We start from the raw sequence: 16,216 nt of genomic DNA, 5'->3' as shown, positions 1-16,216 counted from the left end.
TTATGTAAATAATTGCTTTTATAAATATCTGTGTTGCAAACTGACCCCAAGGGGAATCTTTTTTTTTTTTTAACCAGGATGATGAACGTTTTATTAAAAATACAAGGGGAATCTTTGAAGCTTATCTGCTTCAAAGTCAGTTTGCTAAATATATATATCGATATTACCTTAAGTGATTATACTAAGTAAATCCTAGATTTCACTAACAGCAAAATAAAATATTGACCTCACTAAAATGATGAGAGTAAGGAGAGGCTAAGACATCAGGAAAGAAGCTGGAAAATATGTTACATGTCTTGGGCTTAAGGCAAAATATAGGATGTAGGAAGAAGAAAGATGTATTAAGTGCTTTTTCCTTCAGATCACTTGCAATCTAAGTAGGTTGAAAGAAAAGACAGAAGAGTGAGAAGTGTTTAATAACAATGCAAGAGATAAATATCAATTGACCACATTATATAATATGTCACATGCCAGTTCAGGATTGATTGCTAAGTAAATAGAATGTTATTGGTTATCCAGGTTCCTGATACATTTTTAGTGATGTGTTACTTCTGAGTTATCTGGGATTGGTGAAGATTTAATGGAGATTTACTAGCCTGATCCAATTTTACAGAATCTTAAGTCTGTGGGGTTGAGTTTAAGTCATTGGCTCTAAAACAGGAAAATCTATATTCTAAATTTGGTTATTGAAAAAAAAATTCATATTTATAATACTTACTTTGTGTCAGGTACTATAGGAAGCATTTTACATTACTCGTTTAATTTTTATAACAAACCTATAGGTAGATTGTTACTGTCATTCTACAGATGAGGAATCTGAGGCACAGAGAAGTTAAGGTTGTTACTTAAGGTAATACAGAAAATAGTAGTGACAGGATATAATCCCAGTTCTGTTAGACTCTAGGGCCCAAACGTATTAAAGAAAATAAACATATAGAAAAGACCAGATCTGAGAATACAGCATTTATGGTTAAGTAGAAGGAGCACTCGGTTTTCAATAATATATTAGACATATTTTTTAAATGATGAAAATTTTCTCTTTTTGCTCCCATGATATATATATATATATATATATATTTTTTTTTTTTTTTTTTTCCGGTACGTGGGCCTCTCACTGTTGTGGCCTCTCCCATTGCAGAGCACAGGCTCCGGACGTGCAGGCTCAGCAGCCATGGCTCACGGGCCTAGCTGCTCCGCGGCATGTGGGATCTTCCCGGACCGGGGCACGAACCTGTGTCCCCTGCATCGGCAGGCGAACTCTCGACCACTGCGCCACCAGGGAAGCCCTCCCATGATAAATTTTGTGCCATTTTCCAGAAATTAGTTTAATTCCAATGAGGCTAAATCCTCTTTTATCAATATTATCAAACAGTAAAATCTGGTTTTCTTTCAGCAAGTAAAAAGGAACTTCCAGAACAAAGGTTATACTTGTAATGTTATTATCATCTTTATCCAGAACGGTTGCTTTATTTCCAGTTGTTCAGGCAGCTATTTATAGTTTATTAGGGACTCCAGAGTATAAATGATTTGAAGATTAATAGATTCAAATTGTGTGTAAAAAGGATTCCTTTTAACATGCTTTTGGTAACATTAATAAAAACCATTTTGGAATCACGTTTTTTGTCTTTCTGATCCCTGCCATAGAAGTATTCAGATATTTTTAAAGGCATAATGTTTATATTGCTGTTTACTTTTATAAGTATCACTTCAGAATTGGCAATAAATGGCAAAATTGCATATTCTAATACAGTTCTGGTATCAGCCTGAGTCTTGAAAATAAAACCTTGTACTTAAATATAAGCCCCCATTTAAATGGGCCATAATTCTTCACCTTTACATTTGGAACCACTTTTCATGTTGGTGATTATCATCCAAAGAATAAAGAGATTGATTTCCTATTTTAAGATTGAAATATATATATAATTTATACCATTATCGGGACTTCCCTGGTGGCACAGTGGTTAAGAATCCGCCTGCCAATGCAGGGGACACAGGTTCGATCCCTGGTCCGGGAAGATCCCACATGCTGTGGAGCAACTAAGCCCGTGCGCCACAACTGCTGAGCCCACACACCACAACTACTGAAGCCCGGGCGCCAGAGCCTGTGCTGTGCAACAAGTGAAGCCACTGCAATGAGAAGGCCGCGCACCACAATGAAGAGTAGCCCTGGCTTGCTGCAACTACAGAAAGCCCACACACAGCAACGAAGACCCAATGCAGTCAAAATATATATATATATACATATATATATATATATATGTATGTATACTATTATCTACATATAATATTATTGAACTATTATTTATGTATATATGATATATACGTGTATGTTATTTATTATAATAAATATTTATTATAGAGAGATGGTGATTGCTTCATATTTCTTTTTGTAGTTTATCATAGCAAAGCTGAAATTTTTGGAGAGCAAACATGGCATATCCAAGGATATTATGTGGTTTTATTTTAAGCTTTCAGTAGTGGTGTGTTTCATTCAGCCTATAACAGTAAAAATAAATGAGTAATAGATGACTAGTATGTTTTGTCTGCTATAGTAATATCTCCTATCATTGAATCTGTCTAACCAGCCAGTTACTTTACTGTTGTCTGAAATAAAGATCATTGTGTTTTCTGACAATGTAGGAATTTCTGTTCAGTTAAAATATATGTTGTCATTGAAGTAAAAATAATGAAATTGCAAGAAATTGATTGATTTTAGCTGTACTCCTGAACTCCTCTCCCCCAAAGTGAAATCCAGATCATTTTAAAGTTCTTATAAAATAGCTGGAATTTCATTAAAATATTAAAACTCAGCCTTGTTAGTTTTTAGTACAGGTACTTAGCCTCTAAATTTTGACCTGAAACATAAACGGTAGTGGTAGCATGTCCAGTCATTCACGTTGATAACCAGCCTCCACGATGGCCCCCAGTGGTCCTCCCTCCTGATATTCACACCCTTAAGTAGTCCCCCATCCACCCACATTTACCAGGGTTGGTCTGTGTGATTGCTAGAATACACCAGAAATGATGGTAAGTCACTTCTGAGATTAGGTTATAAGACAGTGGGACTTCCATCTGGATGTGTCTATGTATGTCAGTCTCTCACTCTCTCACATCACTTGCTCTGTTGGAAGCCAGTACGTGCAAGGAACCAAGGCCTAGACCAACAACTAAGCTTGGAAATGGATCCTCCAGCCCTAGTCCTGCCCTCAGATGGCTGCATCCTTGGCCAGCAGCTTGACTGCAACCTCATGAGACACTGAGCCAGAAGCACCCAGCTCAGCCCTCAGCCCCTCCCAGATTCCTGACCCTCAGAAACTGTATGAGATAAAAAATGTTTACTAAGCGTTTAAATTGGGGAGTAATTTGTTATGCAAGAATAGATAACCAATGCACACCTCCACTAAAGCTCTTCTTTCATTTGTCAAATCTTAACATCTATTTTTAGTTATTGTTGTTATTATTTGTGCTGTTAAGTGTGTAAGTACGTACAATTCACCTGACTGAAGCATTAAGTTGGATGGAAAATACTATGTTCCATCTCCCATTTTCCAATCCAGTGTTTGGTATAATAAAAACAGAATTCACTTTTCCCATATTCGGGTCCCATAACTATTATTTTATACTTAAAATAATTGTTTTATTTTACTTAAATTGTACTTGAAATAATTGTTTTGTGACAAGGAGCCTTTTTTAGATTATTCTGCAGATTCTTTTCATTTATGTGTGAAGCTACCAATTTTGTATAACTTGTAATTACTATGCAAGTGATTATGGGATTACTGTGAAATACTTCAAGAGAAAACAGACAGCTTAACAACTATTCTCAGAGAAGTCTGAGGCCTCACCAAAGAAGCTCCTCATCCATTGCTTGTAACTCTGTGATGCTTATTAATTCTACAGGATAATAACAGTGTGGGTTTTATTTAAAAAGTTATATTTTTAAGGATTAGTTAACTATATCCTGAAACCTGAGAGAGAGAGCTTCTTAGCAGATGCAGCTTCTTAGCATCATCAAGATCGTGAATTGTACTCCCAGCTCTGCTCTCCCATCCCACTTTCTCCATGGTGTTCTGAAAAGGAAAGGTCATAAAAATACTCAGGTTCACTTTTTCCTTTTTGCCCTACTAAGCCAATTTTAGTAACAATAATTGTTACTTTTCCATAGCTAATCATACAGAAACAGTAATCATGAATAAAAGATGTGACAGAAAAGTGGAATTTCAACTTCTTAAAGAGTTTGTTTTTTTCTCTTCCTTCCTTTGTCTGTGTTTTTCTAAACGAGGATTTGCCTTAGGACATTAATAGCTACAAATAGATCCTTTCAGTGAATCCTAGGTTATCAGTCTCATGTTTTTATACCTGAACTTAAAGAAACAGATGTTCTTAATGAAAAGAAAACATTGATGAGTCCCATGTTCTCTGACATTAATGCTCTTAAATATGTAACTAAAAATTAGCTTTTTTGTCTATTCTTGCCATGATTCTTAAAAACACTAATAAAAATAGCCAATTTTGGAATTGGTCTTGTCTTCCTCTATCCTAAATAGACTAAAAGATTATTTTGAAATTTTACTGAAAATTTCCTTTTAATTTGGACCTAAAAAAAAATAGGATTCTGTCTTTCAAATCCCTCCCCCCTTCAATCCACATGCTCACATGTGCACACCCACACACACACACGCACACTTGTAATAAGGTTAGGGGATGGTAATCAGTAACTTAAAGGAACAAATGAATTTCACTCTTCAAATGTTTAGTATACAAATGTTATCCAAATACTCCAATAATGTCATCACTTAAGACAGTTGTAGTCCAGCCAGAAGTAAGACCACCAGGGCTTCTAACTCTGCTTTGAACATCTGCCAACTGATACCAACACAAATTTGTAACACAAGGCTAATTCCTGAGTCTTGAACTTGGACAGTCTCTTAATGAGGAAGGAGGCATCAAATTTTCAGCACTGAAACATGTCAGAGAAACCCCATGTTTGCTTTATTTTCTTGAGGGTTTTTGTTTTTTAAGCATGGTCACTGAATTGTGTATTTTTCTTTTCAAATGGGTTCCCATTTGTGGGTGGTGGTATCTCCTGATGAAATAATTTTTAAAACTTGAGAAATAACAGTAATTTTCATAACTAGATTTCATTTGAAAGCTTAAATTATATAGTACTTTGCTATGATTTTTGAGAAAGTTTCCACAACCCTCTATTAACACTTCATTTTTTTTTTTGTAAAATGTCTCAGGAAACAATTAAATGTCTGTTTAGTAAAGTAACTGTTAATTTCACTCTGTTCACCTGCACGTAATATATGATGCTTATATGAAATAGTACTTCAAGTCTTTCCTAGAAGACATAATAGGGAAGCCTAAGAATCTCCTTTCACTCCCTTCCTGATCATTCGACCTGACTTGGCGCCCAGGCCCAAAGCCGCAGGCCAGACTCCAAGCACCAGCCCACATTCCCAGCTCAAGTTCCCTTTCATCCCCGAAGCTCACCAAGCCCTGAAGGGGACAGAAAGGAGGATGGAAGACAGCTGAACAGAGGTTAGAAGAGGGGGGTGGAATTTGGCAGCAGGTAGAAGGACTTTGTCTGCACCTCTAGTGGTGAGTGCCTCCACCCTCTTGACCGGCCAAAAATTGAGCGAAGTTCTATGTGGACAAATCACAAACAGTCCTCGATTATAATGTAAAAATGTCTTTAGCATCCTTTACTTATCTACAGCCAGCTGGTTAGGTCTCTAAACATATAAACTCTTAAAGGTATTATGCTTACCGTATTTTAGAAATGTAAATGCCATAACACAGAAAAGATGAGATATACCTGTTGGTAATAGAAGTATTCATAAGCTGAGGCAGTAAGTGTGGTGGTTAAGGTCACAGACTCTAGAGCCAGGCTGCCTGGGTTTAAATACCAATTCTGACAGCTTGCTAGATGAGTAACCTGAAACAAGTCACTTGACCTCTCCGTAGTAATTTTCTCATCTGCAAAATGGAGATGATAGCACTACCTTATAGGGTTGTAAAATTTAAATAACCTGAACCTAAACACTTAGATGAATGTCTGACTGGTACTTAGCTTTACATAAGTATTTGTTCCCATTAATATGCTATGCCCCTTTTCTGATGTTGTTTCTATACTTAGATGACCCTGTCTGATTTGTAGTCAAAAGGTTACTTCATACTCACACCACTACCTTTGATGTCTAACTACTAGCAGATCCCCTCCTCAGCAGTATTTGAAAGCAAAATGCTTATTTTCCTTTCTTTCCCAGGCCCAACACAGAGATACTTTCATTGAAGAACGCTATGGAAAATACAACATCAGTGATCCTTTAATGGCACTCCAGAGAGACTTTGAAACACTGAAGGAGAAGAACAATGGCGAGAAGCAGCCAGTCTGCACAAACCCGCTCTCGATTCTTAAGGTGGTGATGAAGCAGTGCAAGAACATGCAGGAGCGCATGCTGTCGCAGCTGGCTGCCGCAGAGAGCAGGCACCGCAAGGTGGGTTCAGCGCTGACGTGCGCCTGCAGACTCCTGAAATGCCTGATGCTTTCCCGTCAGCTGCCCGCTCTCACAGTAACTTAACTGGGAGGTCTCACAGGTGTAAAAAAGCCCCTGAGCTTACCTAAGAGCCAGGAGATAGAAAATGCAGGTTATTCCAAATGTTAAATTTAGGCAGTGTGCCAGACGCATTATTTCAGATGGCATTTCTTCTTGATATGACACTCCAAAACACTTGGTATGTTTTTCCAACTCTTGGTCATCCAAACTTTGGCAACAAACTGGGGCTTGACCAAGCCTTGTAGCTGAACGGAGTGTTCCCTATTTGCTTACTTAAGTGATAAATAGAAAGATTAACAGGTATTTGGGGAATGCTAAATCAGAGAGAGAGAGAGAGAAAGAATTAGAGAATTTACCTGACTATAAACATACAAGCCAATAGACTATTTCATTTATTTCTAGTTTTGAGTTTCACTGCATTTTACTTCTCATGAAACCATAAACAGTCCCTAGGGTTGTTTACCTTAAAGCTGTTCTACCCTGTTAGGAAAGTGTGTGTGTGTGTGTGTGTGTGTGTGTGTGTGTGTGTGTGTGTGTGTGTTAGGAAGGCAAACCTGTGCTTTCCTCTACCTCATCTCCTTGGAATTCTTCTAGTGCTTGTGATTTCATTCCCCGACTTATCATTTATGGCTCAGATTTGGCCTGGAAAAAATGCTTGGCTAGAGTCTGCCTTTTTAAGAACTATTGGTTTAGATTTATATCAACAAGGGGGGACATCAGTGCATTTAGTAGGAAGCATTTTATTCTGAAAAAATTGGGTTAGCAGCTGCAGTTTGATGGACCTTCGTTTACTTTTATGGTTACCTGCTTTAGAGAGCCATCTGCTTAAAATGCATCTGACAAAGTGCTTAAGGGCTTAGGTCTTGCCCATGATTTTTCTTTCCCTTCACAGAGTCCAAACAAAAGGCCAGAGTGGGAGTTCTTAACCACGAATGGGTCTCAGATATTCCATGATCCCCCAGAAAATATACAGAGTGCCAAAAGTTTATGCATTTTGTAGAAAATGAATTTTTTCCCCATATCCTTACTTGAATTCTCAGAGTTCTCCAAGACCCAGAAAAGTTTAACCTCTGGACTAGACTGAAGTAATCTGAAGACATTTATGCCCCAATTTAAAAGGTGTCAATGAGACTGAGGTAGTTGCCTAAATTGGGGGGCTTTTACATAATATTATGAGAAAATCTTCACAACATCCTTGTTTGATAGGCAGGCCTGTTTTCTATTTCATACATGAAGTAACTGAGTTGTACTGAAGGGCTGGCTGGCTGTCATGCCCATTGAAGGTGTAGTGTTGGGATAATTTATGGTTCTAGGTGATTGGGGAGAGGAAGAGTTAAAGAATTCAAAATTCCCTAACACTGAGATAGTGTTAAATATTTTAAGACAGCTGCGTATCTGATCTTAAGTGTTTTATCAACGTAGAACACTGACTTTGTTAGACATCAAACTAGAGGCTTATAATTAGGGTGCATATAGTCCCAGTTTGCCTGAGAGAATTCCAGTTTAAGCCTGTTGCCTTGGCATAGTTGTTAACAATACCTGCTTTGGCTCTCAGACATGTTAGTGGTTTGAACAGTCAATTATGTGGTTACTCTGCTTATTACGAAAAATAGGGTTCCCTAGTCCACCCCTTCCCATTCTCTCTCCTCCTCAGTATTAGAGACAACCTCTTTTTTCTTTTAACTGTTTATTTTGGCAGCTAACTTCCATATTTCTATTCATATTTTAGACACATATTTACTTTCTTTTATTATAGATGTGGATTTCATTATCTTACACGGTGTCCACCTCCCTTCTCTCCACCCCTGCCATCTTCCCAAAACAAACATAATACCCTTTCCTCACCCTCATTCTCTGTCATATCTGTTACTACTAGATCTGGAGCCTGTCACATTCTGTTTCTTTAGAGGATAAACATCTGGTGTATTCCCGGGCAGTAGATGCCTGGCTGAGCATTCTGTGTACAGGAATCAGATTGCGGGGACGAATAACTCTTGTGAAAATACGAACTTGGAGCCAGTGCCCTCGTCTTCCCTCCCACACCTCACCTCCCCGGTGCAGTATCTACCACCTGCAGCTTCCATATGTCCTTGGGGTCCTGCAGCGCACAGCAGCTTCCTCCCCCGTACCAAAGTAGTTACCACTCCTCCAGACACTTGCTTTCTTCAGAATGGTAGTAAAATTTCTCGTCTGCCAAAGTCTCTCTTTTTGACTTTGTGGGGTTTTATTCTTTTCATCCCATTTCTATCATTTTAGACGGCTCTCCGAAGGGAGAGGAGATGATCTACCACCTTTAGCCAAAAGCTGTTCTTTCTATTAAGTTGCCAAAGTTTTCTCTTTTTTTAACCAGTAGGAAATACACCAAAATGTTTTCATTTTTGTATTTAAAAAGGAGTCCCAGAAAGTTTTCTCTCTCCTTTAGTAACAGTTGTTAATGAGGAGAAACAATAGTAAATGGCCATTGGGATGACAGTGCTCTGGCCTAGGGAGGTCTAGGCCAAGGCACCTCTGAAGCATGAGCAGAAGCTATGAAGAAATCCATAGCCATTGGAATATTATGCAGTTGTAGGCAGGATTATGTGGGGAAATGTCCCTTTAAATTTGTATTCTTAAAATTGGGCTTAATCCCTTGACACAAGGATAAGTGGAATGGGGTAGGCAGGTTAATTTAAAAGCCTTGTGGGGCTTCCCTGGTGGCGCAGTGGTTGAGAGTCCGCCTGCTGATGCAGGGGACACGGGTTTGTGCCCCGGTCCAGGAGGATCCCACATGCCACGGAGTGGCTGGGCCCGTGAGCCATGGACGCTGAGCCTGCGCGTCCGGAGCCTGTGCTCCGCAACGGGAGAGGCCACAACAGTGAGAGGCCCGCGTACCACAAAAAAAAAAAAAAGCCTTGTGAAAGATCTCCACTTAAGATCTCAATAATTGAGCCTTTTCATATGCAGGATAAAGTCAAGAGAGTCTTTTCTCCTCTTATCTACTGTACACGAAATGCATATATTAATTAAGCAAGGCACAGTTAGGATGTCACCTATTTGAAATGTTTAATTTTAGGCTTCACTCTCTGGTACCTCCAGTGATTTGAACATCAAGGGAGAGCCTCAGCTTTCAGCTTTCCGTGGTCCTGCCTTGCTTCATCACCTACATCTGTCCCCTAGTCCCACCAAACTTTTATTAATTCTCTGAAACTTTCTCAGCCCCTACAGCTAATGAGTTGCTCTCTTCTATTACATGCCACTTCGTGTTACCTCGGATAAGTATGTACTGTATTGTTTCCTAGCACATAGCTTACATACCTTTCACCCTTCTAGACAGTGTGCTCCTTGATGGCCCTGACTGGGATTTACTTATTTATTTATCTATGGAATGATCTTGGGTGCTTAGAAAGACACTTAGTATTTAATTGTATTCTAAGTGTGACTCCTTGATATTTGAAAATGATTTTTTTTTTTTTTAATTCCTTAAAGGTAATCCTAGACCTTGAGGAAGAAAGGCAAAGGCATGCACAGGACACAGCTGAAGGAGATGATGTCACCTACATGCTGGAGAAGGAGAGAGAGCGGCTGACTCAACAGGTAATTAAGGTGGAGGGGCTCAGAGCAGCATTTGCCTAGAGTAGCATTTCTTGAAGATTATTCTGCAGGGTGTAAATTGGTGTTGCTCAAAAAAAGGGGGCTTTGTGGTCAAATAAGTCTGGGAATTACTGGATTAAACAAAGTTAAAGAGGTTTCTAACTCCAATTTGTTAGACCCTTTAGTATGCAGAAGCACGCTGTGAGTCTTCAAGAACAAGATAGGGTATTCTGTGTTTAGCAAATTTATGTTTTCGTAAAATCTTTTAACATAGATCATTCACTATGGGACTGTCATTCCATAGAACACACTTTGGGGAACACTAACTTTGAACTCTCCAACTTTTTTTGACTTAGGACTCCTAGTAAGAAATACATTTTACATCACAACCCAGTATATATACACATATATACATATGCCTGAAACAAAAATCTCATGAAATTATACATAACCCTTACTGCTTATAATACACATTGATATTTTCACTTCTATTTCATTTTATTTCTGATCACGGCTTACTAAATGGTTTTGCCGTCCATGAATGAGTCTCAGAGTTTGAAAAACACTGACTAAAAGGGTTCCTTCGACCCTTTCCCTCTCACTCTGTGCCTTAAATAGGGTTGAGATGATGATTAAAGCAGATGGCATTTGTATAAGAAGAACGATTCAAATGCAACTACTTAATGTTTGTTTGTTTTTAAGACCAGAGAGAATTATTACAGAAGCTTTAGAAGTTTTCAGCAGCATTCAGCACAACATCTGGTTGATATGCCTTTCTGCTGTTTCGATTGGCTCTAATCCCCTGAACTTTCCATAACATAAAACACAACGATGATTCAGATTCCCACTAATAACCCTGAGACAATAAGAACTAGAAGTGCCTCCTAAATCATCAAAGAAAGATTAATTCGTAGTGTGTACATTTTTATGTTAGGTGTTCTGATACTTGAATATTTGATGTAAGCACATGGCATACATGGTAATCCCATGTGCCAGAAAACAGCTAGCTTGATGCACTCTACTTGATAACAGTTTTTCAGTATCTCTTTGTTTCCTTACTCTAATCAAGATGTGTGGTGGCATTCTTTTGTAGTTGGAATTTGAAAAGTCCCAAGTGAAAAAGTTTGAAAAAGAGCAGAAGAAGCTCTCCAGTCAGCTGGAAGAGGAGCGCTCCCGCCACAAGCAGCTCTCCTCCATGCTGGTGCGCGAGTGCAAGAAGGCCACCAACAAGGCCGCCGAGGAGGGCCAGAAGGCGGGAGAGCTGAGCCTGAAACTAGAGAAGGAGAAGAGCCGGGTGAGCAAGCTGGAGGAAGAGCTGGCTGCTGAGAGGAAGCGGGGCTTGCAGACGGAGGCCCAGGTGGAGAAGCAGTTGTCTGAGTTTGACATTGAAAGGGAACAACTGAGAGCAAAGCTGAACCGAGAAGAGAACCGGACCAGAACTCTGAAAGAAGAGATGGAGAGTTTGAAGAAGATAGTGAAGGACCTAGAGGCTTTGCACCAGCAAAGTAGCCCCAGCGCGCAAGTGAAGAAACCAGTAACCCTGTCTAAAGGCACAGCAACTGAGCCACCTGTGCTAGTGTCCGTATTTTGCCAAACAGAGAGTTTTCAGGCAGAAAGAACCCATGGGAGCAGCGCGGCCAAGGTAACAGCCACAGGGCTGCCTGGTCCCACCACTCCTGCTTACTCTTATGCAAAAACCAATGGACATTTTGACCCAGACATGCAAACTACCAAGGAGCTGATTACAGGCAGCAGTGTAGAAAACCAAGCGCCTCCACGAGAGAAGCCTGTGGGATTGGCCCAAGAGAAAGCAGTAGAGAATGGTGGGTGTCCTGTGGGAATAGAGGCTCCAGTCCCAGCATCTGGTCACCTCCCTTCCAGTGGGAGCTCACTGTCTCCCAGCAGCACTGCCTCTTCCTCTCTCACATCCTCTCCTTGCTCTTCACCAGTACTAACTAAGCGCTTATTGGGGTCATCAGCTAGCAGCCCTGGCTACCAGTCATCCTACCAAGTAGGGATCAACCAGCGGTTCCATGCAGCTCGGCACAAATTTCAGTCCCAAGCAGATCAGGACCAACAAGCTAGTGGTCTACAGAGCCCTCCATCCAGGGATCTATCCCCAACCCTCATAGACAACTCTGCCGCCAAGCAGCTGGCCCGAAACACAGTCACCCAGGTGCTCTCCAGATTCACTAGCCAGCAAGGACCAATCAAGCCCGTGTCTCCCAACAGCTCTCCCTTTGGCACAGACTATCGAAATCTGGCCAACACTGCCAGCCCAAGAGGTGACACCAGCCATTCACCTACTCCAGGGAAAGTGTCTAGTCCTCTGAGCCCCCTGTCTCCAGGGATCAAGTCCCCTACCGTCCCCAGAGCTGAGAGAGGAAACCCTCCACCCATCCCACCCAAGAAACCTGGCCTCACTCCTTCTCCATCTGCTACCACTCCACTGACCAAACCTCATCCCCAGGCATCCTCTTTGACCGCCACAGAAGACCTTGCCAGCAGCTGCTCTTCTAATGCTGTCGTAGCCAATGGCAAGGACGTTGAGATACTTTTGCCTACCAGTAGCTAGTCCCTAGGAGGGAGTCTCCACATTTGACATTCCATCAGATTTTATCCAAGAGCTCAGAGTCAAACCATTGAGTCAGATCATGTTATTTATTTTGATAGTAGCTGAAACTATCTGTATAATACATTTAGTGTATTTCACCTTTTTGTATTTTTTAGGTAGAAACTAAGTAGTTTGGATTTTTATGATTCACATCTTTGTGCTAAAGCTAGAAGGGCACCTCAAAGATGTCTAAGCTTTGCAGTCACCATCGTGTTATGATGGAGAAAGCTAATTGAGTACCAGGTGGTGATTTCCTGTCTATCTGGAGACTAGAATCACTCAACACTCATTATGAATTATGTGGAAGTGGCTCATGCAGACTTTTTATTCCAGATGAACATGTTATAAAAGTGCCTGAAATTAGACTGCCATATGAATGTGATTCTGCAGCAGTAACACAAAATGGATCATTTAACTGCAAAAAATGAGATCCTCTGTGAATTCTGAATGTTAAAAACCAACACTGCTTTTAATGGTCTTTTACTGTTTTTTAATACAAGCTTTGTGTTCAGAAACAAGGCTGCATAAGTAGAATGGGAATCCTAAAGGTGGGTGTGAACTCGCCACAAAGCTGAGCTTTATAGAGCCCTTGAGAAAGCCTCCTGAACATTAAGCAGTTGGGGTGCTGATTTTCTTGTACTTTTGAAAAATTACATCGCTCCCAGTTTCCTGCATAAGTTTTTGAATACAGTGAAATCACATATCCTTCAAAAATATCTTCAGGCATCTACTGTTGCGTAAGGAACTTCTGATTCTGATTGCTATTACTTGAATAGGAAATGGTTACTCATTCTGTATAAAAGTTTTGCAACAGAATGAGATCTTTATTCTGTAATGAAAAAGCAATAACTTAAAGTTCACTGTCTTTGTAATATTATAAGTCAGAATTATACAGGTTTTAGCAAACTGTTACACTTTTCTCCAAGCTGCCAGCACTCTGTGTCTATCTGTGGAACCAAATTAACTTTTGCCTAAATGGAAGTATACATGTATCTGTATAGATAAACACCCCTTTTACGTGTTTAACATACACACACTTAAACACATAAATAATAGTGTGATTATATCTTTGGAGTTTGCAATATAGCATAAAGGACGAGTAGAAATGCATGTTAAGATTACCTACCAAAACAACTAGTTATAGCTGGGACCCAGTCGATCACAGGAGGATTCTTGTCCACCAGGAGGGGAAAATTTCAAATGAAATCAGGTCTTCAGCATCAAAAGAAGACAAGGCCAAACCAACCCAGTGTCACAAAACTCAACTGGTCATATAAATGAGTGAAACAGGTCGGTCACTCAAGTGATGTATGACAGCTGGGAGCAGTGGGAGCTGTAGCAAACTGAAGTGCCCAAGCCCCGTTACAAAGGGCACCCCCTGTTCAGTTTCAGCTGCTTGTTGCCATGCAAGAATGCTAGACCCGGGTTACCAGCTCCTAAAATTTTTATGAAATCCAAATTTTCATGAGAAACATTCTCATTTTTAAATATCAGGAACTGATCCAGAAATATTTAAATACTGCTAGTTAAACACTTCTGCAGCTGGATTTAGCCCGCAAGCTGCCAAGCTGCAGCCTCTTTCATTCTAGAAACTTCAGTCATTTCCATCACAGCAAGTTTGTGAGGACAGAAGCCTCCAGACTTTCCAACCTGTTGGCTAGCACAGCCAACAACCTCCGCAGAGTATAATGACTCTTCTTCTCTTCCAAACAAGACTGTCTGCAACCCAGCTCAGACATGGTGGGTACATGATTTTGTGTCCACAAGGATGAAGAGGGCTTGGTGTCCTCACGTACATTTTTCTAGCCAACATCTATCCAGCAGCCACTGACCTGCTATAATTTAAATCTATTTCCTCTTAATCCAACATGAGTTGATGGGGGAAAAGCAAGTGATGGAAATCAAGATAAATGACTATGGAGTATATTGGTGTCTGCACAGCTTATGGTTTGACTAAAGACAATACATCAAAAAGTTCAAATACTATTAATGCCTCAGCGTGTCTACCAAATGACAAAGGGGTTATCTTAAACTTCCCAGAGCAATCATGCATTAAGTTTTATTCCCGTGCACAGTCACATGAACTGGATGATAAAATAGCTGAACTTTCTAAGCAGAAGAGGGGGCTATAATCCCAGAGTGTTATTACCTCTTGCTTTCAATGGTAATCTTACAAATTGCATTGTGCTCTTCTTTTGTTTTGGCATAGATATATATAGAGAGAGATACTATAAGGAAGTTTATTTCTTAGGAAGTGCACTGAATAATGTATTTCTTTTACAGTTTAATATGGGGGTGGGGAAATGCAAAAGAAATGTGTATTTTTGCTAGTTGCCTATCTTCTGAGATAAATAAGCACAATACTGCAATGGATCCAATAATCCGGTTAGGTATTATAGATTAGTATTTAAGTTTGCTGTAGATTGTGTGTGTGCTAAGTAAAAGTTCTGTGATTCACAATTTTGGTCTTAACCCGTGTTGCAAAAGCTATGTTACTGGTCAACAGATTATAATGCTGTGCAATGCATAGCACAAGCATTAACTAGTCCTTAACATGTGTAAAGCCAAATGTACCGTGCAGAAGTCTTCACCTGTTTTTATAGCAGGCTTCATTAAAACAAGTTAAATCCTACTGTCTGGGCAAAAAATAGTCTTGTTTGTACGAAATGAAGAATGTTGCACAACAGGGCCGATTTTGTTGGGGAAGGAGCAGATTGGTGAAGAGGGAGCACTCACTCCTGGCTTTAAAAAAACAAACGAAGTCAGTGACCCATCCAGGTTAGACCCCAAAAGGAGCTGGGACATCGGTTTTCCTTAGAATCTTAGAGCTGGGAGAAGTCTTCACAATAAACCAGTCTGTAATTTTTAAACCATTTGGGGATTCTGGACCTTTTGAGAATCTAAAAACAGCTAGACTCTGTCCCCAGAAAAATGTATATGCTTATGTGCAAAATTTGGTTGATGGCTTCACGGTGTCCGGAGACCCTGACGCCATCCATGAATCATGTGCTCTAAGAACGCCTGATCTTGTCCAGCCCTCTCATTTTACAAATGACTAATGCATCTCTTGTCTCCTAGTCCAGTGCTGTTGCTGCTACACTGTTAGCAAATGCTAGTGTAGCCAGACAAAAGCACTTGAAAATCCTTTGATGTACAAAAGATGTTCAAACAGTGTGGATGTTTACATATCTAAGTTCCCAGCATTTAAGCCAATTAATGATCATTTCAACAAACACAGGGTATATCCATTTTTCCATAACAGCCTCACTTCAGCAATGCTGCCTTGTCAATTTGTGTGTGTGTGTGTGTGTGTGTGTGTGATTTATAAAGAGTGCTTCTGATGCTTAGCCCTTGAAACAGAACTTCAAATGTCTTTTGAGAAATGCTGCTTCAAAATAGTTTGTGTTTTCATAATGCGTCAGAGGTAGGCAATGAGCATTGTTTGTTCCACAGGAGTAATTTTAATTTA

General features: G+C 39.9%; 1 protein-coding gene across 1 annotated transcript in view; it reads left to right on the top strand.

Annotated features, from left to right (window-relative positions):
* Window positions 1-12,708, top strand: part of CTTNBP2NL (CTTNBP2 N-terminal like) — a gene marked incomplete at its 3' end in the record, with an annotated part of 63,614 nt that extends 50,906 nt beyond the window's left edge. Inside the window, exons 4-6 of the mRNA XM_082833654.1 lie at window positions 6,273-6,503; window positions 10,029-10,136; window positions 11,227-12,708. Coding sequence (XP_082689780.1) covers window positions 6,273-6,503; window positions 10,029-10,136; window positions 11,227-12,708 — 1,821 coding nt within the window. The remainder of the gene's footprint in view (window positions 1-6,272; window positions 6,504-10,028; window positions 10,137-11,226) is intronic.
* Between the last annotated feature and the right edge of the window lie 3,508 nt (window positions 12,709-16,216).

The sequence above is a fragment of the Leucopleurus acutus genome (genome assembly GCF_964270905.1).
Source record: "Leucopleurus acutus genome assembly, chromosome: 2".
In the NCBI taxonomy this organism is placed as follows: Eukaryota; Metazoa; Chordata; class Mammalia; order Artiodactyla; family Delphinidae; genus Leucopleurus; species Leucopleurus acutus.
This window is presented reverse-complemented; position numbering and strand designations above follow the sequence as displayed.